The sequence below is a fragment of the Rutilus rutilus genome (genome assembly GCF_951802725.1).
Source record: "Rutilus rutilus genome assembly, chromosome: 16".
Classification (NCBI taxonomy): domain Eukaryota; kingdom Metazoa; phylum Chordata; class Actinopteri; order Cypriniformes; family Leuciscidae; genus Rutilus; species Rutilus rutilus.
In genome coordinates, this window is record NC_140224.1 from 6,003,021 (window position 1) to 6,017,862 (window position 14,842).

General features: G+C 41.1%; 2 protein-coding genes across 3 annotated transcripts in view; both read right to left on the reverse strand.

Moving 5' to 3' along the window:
• Positions 1-1,206, reverse strand: part of LOC311305754 (poly [ADP-ribose] polymerase tankyrase-2-like) — a 28,894-nt gene extending 27,688 nt beyond the window's left edge. Inside the window, exon 1 of one of the 2 annotated variants that reach the window (XM_084433584.1) lies at positions 840-1,206. In XM_084433584.1, the coding sequence (XP_084289710.1) occupies positions 840-1,020 (181 nt within the window). In that variant the 5' untranslated portion in view covers positions 1,021-1,206. The remainder of the gene's footprint in view (positions 1-839) is intronic. The other variant, XM_084433583.1, reaches the window with a different exon arrangement.
• Positions 1,207-4,434: 3,228 nt separating this feature from the next.
• On the reverse strand, positions 4,435-13,996 carry abi3b (ABI family, member 3b). Its single transcript, XM_084435133.1, has 5 exons — positions 13,767-13,996; positions 12,352-12,519; positions 11,952-12,146; positions 5,526-5,602; positions 4,435-5,204 (listed from the first exon to the last, which is right to left on the reverse strand). Exons 1-5 carry the CDS (start codon positions 13,896-13,898, stop codon positions 4,598-4,600), a joined length of 1,179 nt encoding a protein of 392 aa, XP_084291259.1. The 5' UTR covers positions 13,899-13,996; the 3' UTR covers positions 4,435-4,597.
• Positions 13,997-14,842: the final 846 nt, after the last annotated feature.

Consider the following 14,842-nt stretch of genomic DNA (forward strand, 5'->3'; position numbering starts at 1 on the left):
TTTTCATCAAAAATATCTTCATCTGTGTTAGAAGATGAATGAAAATTACATGTTTGGAACGACATGAGGGTGAGTAGCCTAATTAATGACAGAATTTTCATTTTTGGGTGAACTATCTCTTAACTACATTAGTTACCTGAACTAACAGTGAAAAATACTTCTAAAGCATTTATTAGTCTTAGTTTATATAATTTCACAACTAATACATTATTAAAATCATTTGATATTATTTAATAGATCAGAACTAACATGAACAAATAATGAACCAATGTTACTTAGCAAAGATAAATAAATACTGTAACAAATTGTTAGTTCATTGTTAACCTTAAATAGTACTGGGACCTTATTTTAAAGTGTTACCTGTATTAGTAGTTTAGTGAATATATATATATATATATATATATATATATATATATATATATATATATATATATAGGCTATATACACAGTGTATATGTACATTGTTCAAAGTGTTCCAGAAATAACATAAGCACGTATGCTGTTCTTAGTAGCCAACTTAATTTAACACTAACATCAACAAAAAAATTATTTAGTAATCTCAAAAACCCTGTATAAATTAGGCTAAGAAGCTTTTGTCCTTTTTAGTTGATTAATTATTAATGATGATATGCAAATACAATTGTATTGGGGAAATAATACAAATTGTACAGTAATAAAAGATATTATAATGACGATGATACAAATAGAACAGAACAGAAAATAAACGAATAGCCTAGAATACAGTAAGAAATAGAAAACATAATATTGTTTTAGAAAATAAAACGCATAGAATAGAATAGAATAGAATAGAATAGAATAAATTACACAGTGGTTCTCACCCGCAGCGAAGTGCAGCGGTGTGGATTTCCTGCCCGCCGTGTCCCTGCTGTTCACATTCTCCGGGCACACGAGCTTCTTCACCCGCTCCAGGTCTCCGCTCCGGCAGGCCTCGAACAACTCCCTGCTCGGCTCGGCAGACCCGGAGCTCTCCGTGAGCCCCGAAAAGCGCCGGAGCGACATGGACAAGCTAGGGGCTGAGAGTGGGAAATGTGGAATACACACTATTCCCAAGGCTTGACATGAAGGCAGGAAAGAGGCGTGGATCTCCACAGTTAAAACCTTTCTGTAACATCCATTAGAAGAGAAGAAATGATTCAGGGTGTCTTTGGTTGTTAAATGTACAGAGCTGTGTCTAAAAATCACAGAAATGTTAGGAACGGATAGAATGTCAATTCGTGAGAACGTGGGATCTTGGAATAGGCGGGGCTTTGTGGCTCAAAACTGTTCTCTTATTGGTCACGAACGAGTCAGAATAATAATAGCGCAACAATAGATAGCCTATGTATTTATTTATTATCTATGAATGCAACCACTGTGCACCCCTACTTTTTTCAGTGGCCTTCGTTCTTGGAAAATACTCTCCCCATATACTCTCCTTGAATTTTCCCCATTAAGATAAAAAAAAAAAAAAAAAAAAAAAAAATAGATAATGCATCAGAAACAATGAACCAAACCAAAAGCATATTCAATTGGATCGTTGGCCAACTATGATCGCAATTTCCATTGAACTCTATTGGCAACGACGGAACTTGCGACCATAGTTGGCTTTGGGAAACGCATCCCAGATGAGCTACCTTAATTTGAAACAAAATGTATCTGAAAATCAGACAAAAAAGACAAAGATACAAGACGAGGGAAAGAACTACAATCCCATGATGCATTGCAAACGACACAATCAAAATGCAAATGACAGTTAGGCCTATAAAAGTATTGTTTTAAAGTTTGAGAGGTTATCCACCTTATTTTTCAGTTAAGAATAGGCTTCAGCCATTTTAAATGTTATTGTGTCTGGCTTCCAGTATCATTCGCTTCCAGTAATCTTTATCTGTAGCCTACAACACAGCTCGTTATGCAGCTTGATATTGCAAACTGGTATTACTTACCATATTATTTTAATGTATTGTCTTAATTATAAACATGCTGGTTTGTAGCGCAAACAGTTTTACAGTTTAATGCACTTTTATATATTTGTTATTTCCCATAATAAATTGGAAGTCTCGCACATTCACCGAAAACACCTTACTTCCGCGTTAAAAAATGGTAGATAGGGAGATTTATTCTTGGTGTTTTATTTTGAACTATTCTCTGATTGGTGGACACTTTTTGCAGAATCATGGGTAATGTAGTTTTGTCCACCAGGAATCCGGTTGATAAACATGATTCATTTAAAAAATATACTGAAATAATGTAGGCTTTTGACTTCAACAGAAGCATAGCCACCGATTAACAACCTCGTAGCTCACAGTTTTTACCCCCGGAAACACTTACTGTTTCACTGCATTCTGCTAGTTCAACTACAGTGTCCAAATGAATTCCGCTTAGTTTGTCAGTATAATTATTGAAAGAGCACTAAAACAGCGTTGTCACATGGTGTGACTTTTCTCAGTGATGTTCACGACGGACAAAACACAGTGGTTTGTGATCACTATTTGACTAAACACAACGTTCAGAGATTGTAATAGCTCAATGTAGCATCTGAGCCGACAGGCGCCCTCTGTAGGAATCTAAGCTGACTCGTCGCGCATGATGATGCCCCAAAATATGTCTAGGAAGGCACCTCAATTGGTTTTGAGAGGTATCTCGTTACGCAATGACAGACCAACAGAGGTGGACAGTAACAAAGTACATTTACTTGAGTACTGTACTTTTTTGAGTATCTGCACTTTACCTGAGTATTATTTTTTCTGGAAACGTTTTACTTTAAAGCGGGGCTCAGTAGTTTCGGGATTTCTTCGCTGTATTCTCGCTTTTTGCTCGCAGGTTTCTCTCTAGAGCTCCCCCCACAGCTTCGGAATAGATATTTGACAACACTGTTGTAAAAACTCGTTGGCGATTCTCAGACACCAGAGGCTAGTAGATCAACGAAATCAAAGCAGATGGGACATTCTTTAAAACGTCTTCTTCATTCGGGTTGGAACAGCGTGAGGGAGCGCAATAATGACAGCATTTTAGCAGATTTCTTTTAGCCATAAAGCAATTGTTTACATCGCGAGACCTGATATCACGCGATACTTCCTGACGCGGCGGCCGGCGGCCCGCCGGCTCAAAGTTGCAAGTGCGGATTTTCCGCTCACGGGCACCAGGGGGGTGCGAAACGACCACCATTCAACCCGAAATAAGTAATATAACCATTCCAATGACTCCGAAGCTGTTCAGTTAAGGTAAAAAAGTTACTTAGTTCACCTTTAACTTCACTACATTTGAAAGACAAAAAGCTATCATACTTTTTACTCCACTAAATTTCTGTCAAGGTCCTTGAGGAGAAAGTAGTAACGTCAGTCAATGGACGATTTTTGTTGCATTTTGGTTGGAAATGAAAGTCGGGTTGACGTCAGAACCCGATGTTGGATTGACGTCAGAACCTGACTGATGTTGGTTTCTGACGTCAACCCGATTTTCATTTTCAACCACAATACAACGTCTGTCCAACGTTGGAGATTATCGTCAATCTGACATTGGATTCTGACCTCAACCTGATTTTCATTTTAAACGTTGGGTTTGGTCTTCTAAATGCGAATTTTGTCGTTGTTTTGGAGAACACTAGCTTATAGATAACAGTAAGGCGAACATATTCATACTAAAAGCCGAAAAACTTTAAATAGTGCACTATTTGAGGGAACAGCCATTTGGGTGTCTGAAACCATTGTAGACGTTATTGAGTGCACTTATTCAATCTCACATTCAATCCCACACTGAAACATGTGTTCCAGAAATAAATTTGATATTGATATGAGGGTAGGCAGGCATAGATTCTAAGGCATAAGGGAGCCTACTGCAAGTATTACATACAACAATAATAAAACAATGCATTGATATTTACTTTTTTACTTTTGATAGGCCTACTTAAGTACTTTTAAAAACGAGTTGCCTACTTCTGCACTTTTAGGCTACTTAAGTAAAAATCTTTACAACTTTTACTTGTAACGGAGTAATATTTGACCAGTAGTAGGCTATATGTAGGTAGGTTACTTTCACTCAAGGAAGATTTCTTACTTTGTCCACTCATAAATATGATAATGTCATGTCACAACTTTCATCATAATGAATGCGTTCGTTGTGAATTTAATGCTCTTCCTGCACTGAACACCGAATTCACTTCAGTTTCAAATAGGCTGATATAATGTATAGACTCGGTGCTGCCACCTTCAGTGCAGTGCCTGTTTTGTTTTCATTTCCATAAAATTGTTGCATGCATGGACAACAGCAGCTTTGATATTATTATTATTTTTAAATATTTAATCACAGAATAAAATAAATGTAGAATTATATCATATGTAGAAATATATCAAGAAATCTAGATATATATCATAAAAAGAATAAGAAAAAGTCTTATATTACACACTTTAATATGCTTTATACAAAACAACATTGCCTTTATTTAATATTTTATAAACATTTATGTTTATAACATGTATTCATGTAACATTTATAAAGAAAATATCATAATATGTAATTTAAAAACATACAAAAATATTATCCTATCAAATGTAGTCTTTTGCATAAAACAAAGCATAAAATTAACATTGAAATTCAACATTCAAAATGGAGGAGGTGGAGGAGGAGGTGGTGGAACAAATTTTCCTCCTGTATTAGGAGGAGGAGGAGGCGGTGGTGGCATGGAGGCATTTTGGGGAGGTGGAGGTGGTGGAGGTATAGAAGATCCACTGTAGGCAGAGCTAGGAGGAGGAGGTGGAGGAGGAGGAGGAGGAGGAGGAGGAACGGCTGTCTTGCCCTGAGGTGGAGGTGGAGGAGGCACGTTGCCGAGAGGAGGTGGTGGTGGAGGAGGTGGACCAGCCATGTTACCTGGGGGAGGAGGTGGTGGTGGAGGATTTGCTGATGTCATTGAAGTATTTTGGCCAGGTGGAGGTGGTGGAGGAGGAAGCAAAAATCCTCCATACTCAGGATTAGGTGGAGGTGGAGAGGGAGGAGGGGGTGGAGGTGGAGCGTCTCCCATCTCATCATCTAGGAGAGGTGGAGGAGGCAGCATGGACAGGTCGGGATAGGCATATGGAGGTGTAGACGGGGAGCGGTCAGACTTGAGTGAAGGAGACGGTGAAGCTGGAGAGAGACCAGGAGGAGCTGTGAAACTAGAGCCCACCCAGTCGGGCACTGATGGAGGAGGAACTGCGATACCCAAGAAAGACCTGAAACCACAGCAAATACATCAGATTTCTGAAGACAATGGGACAAACTGAGTTCATTGAAAACATTTGAAGAGTTCAGATGCAAAAGCCTCTAAGTGCCATCTGAAATTTTCTTCTAGAATGATAATTTTTATCAAGCTCGTATTTTTAAGGTCAGCAATTTCACTTAAATGGCAATGAAAATAACCTATTGATTGTCATTTAAGTGAAATTACTGAACTTAAATAGACGAGCTTGATAATAATGATCATTCTAGAAGAAAATTTCAGATCTGAACTCTTCATTTGTAACCAAATCAGTAAAAGCCATTGTATTACATACCAGTTGAAGGTGCTGGTCTCCTGTGTGCCAAGTTGTTTTAAAGAGTCCTCATTGTCTGTTTCTGATTTTGGCTCTTCCTTCGATGTCACAGATCAGCATAATAATTTGAAATAAATAAATCAGTTCATCAATAGGGGTTTTAAAAATGCTGCGCGAAGGATTGAATAAAATATTAAAATATTTTAAATTCCATTACAAATATGATACCTTATAATTAATTATGAAAAACATAAAAAGTATAAGTACATTCCCAAATAGTTTGGTTTCTACTTATTTTGGTTCCAATGAATCTATGACTATGAAAAAATAGTAATAAAAAATAAATTAAAAAAAATGCAGTTAAAACCCCTTTTTAAGAGGCAAGTACGTCATTCACATGCTATATATATTGAAATATTATTATTTAAAAAATACATTATATTAATAAATACTATAAATAAATAAATAAATAAATACTATTACATACACCACTTTTCAAATGTTTTAATGCTACTGAAAGAAGTCTCTTATGCTGACCAAGCCTGCATTTACAGTATTTGATTAAAAATACAGTAAAAACAGTAATATTGTTACAGAGCGGGCTCCCGCACCGCCTCCTCTCCACCACCAGAGGGAGCCTTCACCGGAATACTAGTTCTCTCGGGAACTCCAATCCCCATAATGCTTCATACCTGGGACTGATTGCGCACACACCTGCACCTCATTCAGACTCTCTATTTAATCCACACTCAAATGGAAGATCAGTGCGAAGTATTGCATTGCCACGGCCTGTAATTTCTGAGCGTTTACCCTATTCTACTGATCTTGTTGCCGACCTCGGATTGTTATCTCACTTCTGCCTGCTTGCTGCCTGTCTTGACTTGGATTGCCTTTGGATTATTGTCTCTTGCTGCCTGCCCCGATCTTCTGCCGGTTACCTGACTACTCTCTCTGTGTTGACCTTTGATTTCCCTGTTTGCTGTTCTCTGACCCCTGCCTGTTTGACGTTCCTTCAATAAAGCTGCAAATGGATCCTTCTCAATCTCCTGTGTCATTACAGAATACTTCGCCATCAACTGATCCAGCAGCTGTTCTGCAGATATCCACTGAACTTACCTCTCAAGCATCTCGTCTGGATCTACATCACCATCAACTTAGTCATTTGACTTCACTCACCGAGCAACTGGTTCTGGGTCTGCAAGAACTACGAACTGCGATCACAAATCCTCCTGTTGCACCTGCCAGTTCTTCCCCAGAAAATCCTCCACCGGCTGCCACTCCCTCAGTAAATCCACGGCTGGCTTTCCCCGAGAAGTTCGATGGAAACCCCACGAAATGCAAGGGATTTCTGCTTCAATGTACTCTCTTTGTGGAGCAGCAACCGTCATTATACACCACCAACGCAAGCCGGATTGCGTTTGTTTGTTCACTGCTCACGGGGCGAGCGCTAGAATGGGCTACAGCTGTTTGGAGAACTGATGGGTCTTCCTTCGCTTCGTTTAGTGAGTTTTTGCAACAATTCCGCCAGGTTTTCGAACATTCTACTGAGAGAGGAGACGCCGGGGAACAGCTACTATCTCTCACTCAAGGGAATAAAACTGCAGCCGAATATGCTCTAACTTTCCGCACACTCGCAGCACAAACTGACTGGGTCGAGAGCACTCTGAAAACTCTCTTTCGCAAAGGTCTCACCATGGAACTCCAGTCCGAACTAGCCTGCCGTGATGAAGGGAGAACTCTGACAGAATACATTGATCTAGCTATCCAAGTGGATAATCTAATTCGCTCACGACGATCAGTTCGACCCTTGCAGCTATATCATCACGAAACACCCACTCAACATGAACCCATGCAGATTGGTTTTACTCACATCACTCCAGAGGAGAGAGAGCGCCGCATACAACACCGATTGTGCTTGTATTGTGGTCAATCAGGACACATGAAATTTGCATGCCCAACCCGTCCTTCTGCCAGTTCCCGTGCGGTGAGTCCACGCATTAAAATTTCTATGAATCCATCCAGTTTCCAATTGCCAGTAATTATCACGATAAGAGGAAAGATTTTTAGAACCATAGCTCTCATTGACTCCGGGGCTGCTGGAAACTTTATGTCCCGTACTTTTGCTGAACAATGCAGACTCAATCTAACGCCTTGTCTTTCCTCCTTGGCAGTGGAGGCGTTAGACGGCCGACCCCTCGGAGAGGGAAGGATTCAGGACACCACAGAAGAGATTAAACTTCACGTTGGCACATTGCACACAGAGATCATCAGTTTTTATGTCATTCAATCACCCCATCATCCCATCATATTGGGGCATCCCTGGTTACACGCTCATAACCCACATATTTCCTGGAAGGAGGGTCAAATCATACATTGGGATGCTTCATGCCAGAACCGCTGCCTGACTCCTGTGACTCGCATATCGCTTCAAGAGACGAAAAGTGAGCCCTCGAATCCCAGCAGCCCAACTCACCGACCACCTAGGGAGAATCACATTCCTTTGCAAAACACAGAGCCTGAATCCTCAGCTAACAAAGAACCTAACATACCTGCTGTATACACAGACCTCCTCGAAGCCTTTAGCAAGAAGAAGGCATCCCAGCTCCCCGAACATCGCCCTACTGACTGTGCCATAGACCTCCTTCCGGGTGCTTCTCCGTCTCGTGGACGGATATTTCCTCTATCCCAACCTGAATCCGAAGCCATGAAAAACTACATCCATGAGGAATTATCCAAAGGTTTCATCAGACCCTCAACTTCCCCTGCTGCCGCTGGGTTTTTCTTTGTCAAGAAGAAGGACGGTGGTCTACGACCCTGCATTGACTACCGGGCACTAAATGATATCACAGTCAAGTTCCGCTACCCCCTACCACTCGTGCCCGCGGCACTCGAACAACTCCGCAAAGCCCAGTATTTCACTAAACTGGATTTACGCAACGCCTATAATCTGATCCGTATTCGTGAGGGGGACGAGTGGAAGACGGCGTTTTCCACCACTAGTGGGCACTACGAATATCTGGTCATGCCTTTCGGTTTATCCAACAGTCCATCCGTGTTTCAATCCTTTATGAACGACGTCTTCCGAGACATGTTGGACAAATGGGTGATCGTTTACATTGACGACATTCTAATTTATTCCAATTCCATGGAGGAACACATTCAGCAGGTCAGGCTGGTCCTTGAGCGACTCATACAACATCAACTCTACGCCAAAGCTGAGAAATGTGAATTTCATCAGACAAGAACGTCCTTCTTGGGTTACATTATCGGTCAGGAAGGGGTCGCTATGGACGAAAGAAAGGTAAAAGGAGTTCTGGACTGGCCGCTACCTCAAACCCTCAAAGAATTACAACGTTTCCTGGGGTTCGCCAACTTCTACAGAAGGTTCATTAGAAATTTCAGCATCATCGCGGCTCCTTTAACCGCAATGACCAAACGTCATTCGACTCGATTAAAGTGGTCAGAGGAGGCAGAACAGGCTTTCAAGGAACTCAAATCCCGATTTACATCTGCACCCATTCTCCATCATCCAGACCCTGAACGCCAATTCATTGTGGAGGTAGACGCTTCTAACACAGGAGTCGGGGCTGTACTATCACAGCGACAGGGTAACCCAGAAAAAATGTATCCATGCGCCTTCTTCTCCCGCAAACTTACGCCAGCTGAACAAAACTACGACGTGGGGAACAGAGAATTGCTCGCAATGAAATTGGCACTGGAAGAATGGCGACACTGGCTGGAAGGAGCAAACCAATCCTTTGTCATCCTAACCGATCATAAGAACCTGGAGTATCTACGGTCAGCTAAACGCCTAAATCCACGACAAGCCAGATGGGCACTATTCTTTACTAGATTTCAATTCACCGTCACATATCGACCAGGAACCAAGAATATCAAAGCAGATGCTCTATCACGTCAAACAGAAGGCACAATTCAGAACCACACTCCAGAGAACATAATTCAGACAAATCTGCTGGTAGCTCCAGTACAGTGGGATTTGGTCACGGAGATTCAACAAGCGAACAGTCAGGTGAGACCCCCTTCTGAATGTCCGGATAATTTACTGTTTGTTCCAGAAACTCTCCGCTCCCGGCTCCTTGATCATGTGCACTCCAATCCCAGTTCAGGGCATCCAGGAATCACGGCTACCATTCATCTCTTGCAGAATCGCTTCTGGTGGCCGACGCTACGGGTCGACACCACTATACATGTAAAGAACTGTGTCAGCTGCAATACGTCCAAATCACCCAGACAATTACCTGCTGGGCTGTTAACACCACTTCCCACACCTCGCCGCCCCTGGTCCCATATTGCAATTGACTTCATCACAGATCTACCTAAATCGCAAGGACACACCACCATACTCACCATTGTCGACCGATTCTCCAAAGCATGCCGTCTCATACCTTTACCCAAACTCCCCACTGCTCTAGAAACAGCTGAAATTCTGTGCAACCAAGTGTTCCGCTTGTATGGTTTACCTGAGGATATTGTTTCCGACCGGGGTCCTCAGTTCACATCCAGAGTTTGGACTGCATTCTTCAAAAATCTGAATGTCAACATCAGTTTGACCTCAGGGTACCATCCACAATCCAACGGACAGACAGAACGTCTGAACCAGGATGTCACACGTTTCCTAAGATCCTACTGCCAGAAGGAACAAGCCGAGTGGAGCCGGTATCTATTCTGGGCCGAATACGCACAAAATTCACTGATCAAACCTGCCACAGGTATTACTCCTTTTAAATGCGTCTTGGGCTTTCAACCACCATTGTTCCCTTGGTCAGGGGAACCAACAGAACTACCATCTGTCACAGAGTGGCTACGCAAGAGCGAGGTGATCTGGGATCAGGCTCATATACATCTCCTTCATGCAGTCAGACGACAAGAACAACAGGCCAATCGTCATCGGCGCCCTGCTCCGAAGTACAGCGCTGGTCAGTGGGTGTGGCTCTCCACAAGAGATCTGAGACTTCGACTTCCCTGCCGCAAACTCAGCCCCAGGTATGTTGGACCATTTCAGATATTAAAACAAGTTTCTCCTGTATCTTTTCGTTTGGATTTACCTGCTGACTACCGCATCTCTCCCACATTCCATGTATCTCTGTTGAAACCTGCCGGTGGGCCTGGAGGAGCGTCGGAAGTGGGAGCTGCAGCTCCAGACCCCTCACCCATCCTGATTGACGGCGAGGAGGCGTATCGGGTGCACGAAGTGCTGGACTCCAGACGCCGGGGTAACGTCCTCCAATACCTGGTGGACTGGGAGGGGTACGGTCCGGAGGAACAATCTTGGGTCAATGCCGGAGATATCCTGGACCCATCACTCACTGAAGAGTTTCATCAAACATACCCGGGAAAACCGGCCCCTAGACCCCGTGGAAGACCCCGGCGTCGTCTGCCTTCTCGCCTCAGGAGCTGCTCGCAGGGGGGGGGCTCTGTTACAGAGCGGGCTCCCGCACCGCCTCCTCTCCACCACCAGAGGGAGCCTTCACCGGAATACTAGTTCTCTCGGGAACTCCAATCCCCATAATGCTTCATACCTGGGACTGATTGCGCACACACCTGCACCTCATTCAGACTCTCTATTTAATCCACACTCAAATGGAAGATCAGTGCGAAGTATTGCATTGCCACGGCCTGTAATTTCTGAGCGTTTACCCTATTCTACTGATCTTGTTGCCGACCTCGGATTGTTATCTCACTTCTGCCTGCTTGCTGCCTGTCTTGACTTGGATTGCCTTTGGATTATTGTCTCTTGCTGCCTGCCCCGATCTTCTGCCGGTTACCTGACTACTCTCTCTGTGTTGACCTTTGATTTCCCTGTTTGCTGTTCTCTGACCCCTGCCTGTTTGACGTTCCTTCAATAAAGCTGCAAATGGATCCTTCTCAATCTCCTGTGTCATTACAAATATTGTGAAATATTATTACAACTTAACATACCTGTTTTTTATTTTTATATATTTTAAAATGTGATGCAAAGCTGAATTTTCAGCATCATTACTCCAGTCTTCAGTGTCACATGATCCTTCAGAAATCATTCTAATATGCCGATTTGATGCTTTTCTGATTTTCATTGTTGAAACTTTTGTGGAAATTTTCATCCCCTCAATTGTTTGATGAATAGAAAGTGCAAACTAACAGCATTTTTTTTAAACAGTTTTTTTTGCAAACATGTAAATGTCTTTAGTGCAATTAAATGCACTGTTGATGAATACAAGTATACATTTTTTTTAAAGAAAAATCCCAAACTATTGAATGTTAGTATATAATAACCTTAGACAACAGAATTCTACATATAGGCATGATCCACATTAGATCACATATTATTTATATTATATAATTTATAACATTAAAACATGTCTAAATTTTCTTTTAATTCAATCACAAGTAAAAAAAAACACAGCAATGTAAGTAAAAAGTATTATGTTTGGATATATATTTGCTCACATTGTTGCTGGCTTCCCAGTGGCTGTGGCCCAGTTTGTCCAGGCGGGTGTAGGATATGGGAACACGTCTGTACACGCGAAACGGCTCCCGTCCTTCTGCTGGGGTAACCAGCTTCTGAGTCCGGGGAACTTTGGACTGTTTGGTCAGCACTCCGATCTCTCTCCGGGCAATTTTCTCCTTGTACATGCCAACTGTCTGAATGTGAACACGGACATTAAGAGGCTATTTTTGCCATAATATGCAACTTTGACAAGATTACTATTCATGTCTATTAACCAGGAGCAAACACTAGTGTTTTATATTTCTAGCATTGTCCTGACTTGCCCTTAGTAATGACTGGCAATGGCATTGTATTTCATGAGAATCTGGTGCTTTCCGTTGAGTGATAACAGGAGCTCACCAGAGACAGCATGTTGACGGAGGACTCCATCTGTTTGAGCTGAACCGTCTGCACATCTAAAATCTTCAGCACAGATACGGCCAGATTGTTGATCTGGTACGAGACACTGGCCAGGGCCTGCGCGGTGAGAGCTTTGGACTCTTCAATGACACTTTTGGTGTCCTCCACCTAAAGGTAAATAATCATTTTCAATAAGCCTACTCTTCCATGTCAGACTGAAAGAACTCCATACATTCTACGACATCTGAAACATGTAATCAAGGACTTACATTTCTAGTTTGACTGAATATTACAGAAACGTTGCGCTCTGGAGAACATCAAATGTTTCTATTTACAATGTGTTTTTACAGAGGTGAGCAATGTAGCCAATCACAGACATGTTTGATGACCTCTTGATCGCAATGGTCAATCTCATTTACAAAGTGTAGACTCAAAGCAAGTAAGAGATTCACTGTGCAGTGTAGACGTTATCATATAACGGAACTTTGTGAGATCGTGATGAACCGAGGTGAATGGCAGCATTTTAGTGATTATAACCTGAGCAGTTTTTCAATATAATATTACGGTTCCTCTTCATTTTGATGGTCCCTTTAACAAGTTCTGTTGACTGTAAGCAACGTTGCATGTCTACTAACTCTCATTCATTAGAGTGTTAGCAGATTATTAGTAGACTATTAGGGTTAGGGTTAGAATGAGCTGACGTACTTGCAAAGTTACTTATAGTCAGTAGAATGATTTCTTGGGGACCATCACAATAAAGAGTTAGCAGAAATTAAACAGACAGTCTACTAATACTCTAAGTTAGTTGACATGTAGTTACTTACAGTCAACAGAATGTTCAAAAGGGCACCTCAAAATTAAGTGTTAGTTAGCCTATACCATTATTAAATATTATCCTTATTATTAAAGACCTGCAAATGATATCATATGAATATGAAAGGCATTTGCAAAATTATTGCTTTCAATATAACAGACCTCCAGGATACAGATATGGATTCCTAGATAAACATGTTAAGAACAGTTTCAATGGAGTTCTAGGAATACATACCACAGCCTTGTTTAGGCATGTACGCCCTCGCGAAGCTGAAGACTCGAAAAGAGTCCAGACTTAAGAAAGGTTTTTCAGTAATCCATGTGAATAATTAATGGAGCTTTGAAACAAATTCCACTTTTGGTGAGATACTCGTATATTTTGCAAATGTAATAAAATCCAGTTATTAAATTCACGTGCATTAAAAAAATACTAGACTACTTATCAGTGAGTGTAAATATTACAATGCATTTTTAAATCAGTACATACTATATATTTTTAGGCCTAATGTAAACATAAGATCACATAATATCAAGTAAAATCTCTAAAATACTCTATTTATGAGAATTTATATTAAAATAAAACAATGAAATAAATGTCTCACGTTGAGGTATTTGTTCTGGCAGTAATCGGCCACTTTGTGAAGGTTGCTGTGATTGTCTAGGAGAGCTTTTCTTGCCGTCGGAGCCTCTTGAAGGATTTTGTCTATGCATTCTTTACAGTTGTTGTCTCTCATTGTGCAGATCTGCAGTATAATGTACTGTATGCTGCTGGTTATGGCTCCTCTCTACTGACTCTGGTAAGACAAAACTAAGGTGAACTAGTGAGCGACTGAAGTGAAGATGACAGGCACAGACATGTTGGAAGAGTGGGTGTGTTTATAAAGCAGTTCTGCACACACTTTCAGATCTCACAATAATCTTTAGTGCAGACATACAGAGTGTGTTATCTATCTGTCTGTCTGTCTGTCTATCTATCTATCGTTCGTATAGGAAAGAACAATGTCAACATTCTTCAGTAAATTATGACAGGATTCAATTGTTTTACACTATCCCTTTAGAAGAGAGAGAGAAAATAATGCATGTCTTTGTGTGACCACAAGAGGCCACAATACAGCTATCAAAGTGTATTAGGTCCTTTATTTCAGTTCAGCTAGTGTGGAACTCTATTTCCCTTTTTTCACTCGTTGTGAAGTGTATTAAATGCATTTTGGTCTGTTAATAGCTAATTTAACAATACTCTTGTCCGAGTCTTACATCTAAGTTTGTTCAGAAAATGAAATATTAAATATTTAACCATGCTATTAAACAGTGATCAATTCCATGACCATAAAACTCTGGTAATTCGTCACTAAACTGACTTTTATCACCAATACAACAACACAGATAAAAACTGTTGATCGGGTACTTTTAAAGTTATTATATTGCTGTTAATGCCCCATCACTGCGAGCTGTGCATTTTAATGATGTGTCTGATAGGCATGGGCATGGCTATTGCTATTATGAACTGAGGCCTAATAGATTAGCCATCATATTTTGCCCATGTGATTGATATTTCATGAGCAAAGTCTGTGTGCAGCTGGGGTTGTTATCATTGTCGCTTATCTGCATGCCAGTTACGTGCATCACGTTTTTACAGAGATAAATATTGTCATTTTCTTTTATGCATGCAAAGCACTTT

Excerpts from the sequence above, each read along its gene's own strand:
- abi3b (XM_084435133.1), bottom strand. The coding sequence starts at position 13,898 with ATGAGAGACAACAACTGTAAAGAATGCATAGACAAAATCCTTCAAGAG. Across the intron at positions 12,147-12,351 it reads CCGTCAACATGCTGTCTCTG|ACAGTTGGCATGTACAAGGA; the intron begins GTGAGCTCCTGT and ends GTTCACATTCAG. Across the intron at positions 5,205-5,525 it reads GAGACCAGCACCTTCAACTG|GTCTTTCTTGGGTATCGCAG; the intron begins GTATGTAATACA and ends CTGTGGTTTCAG.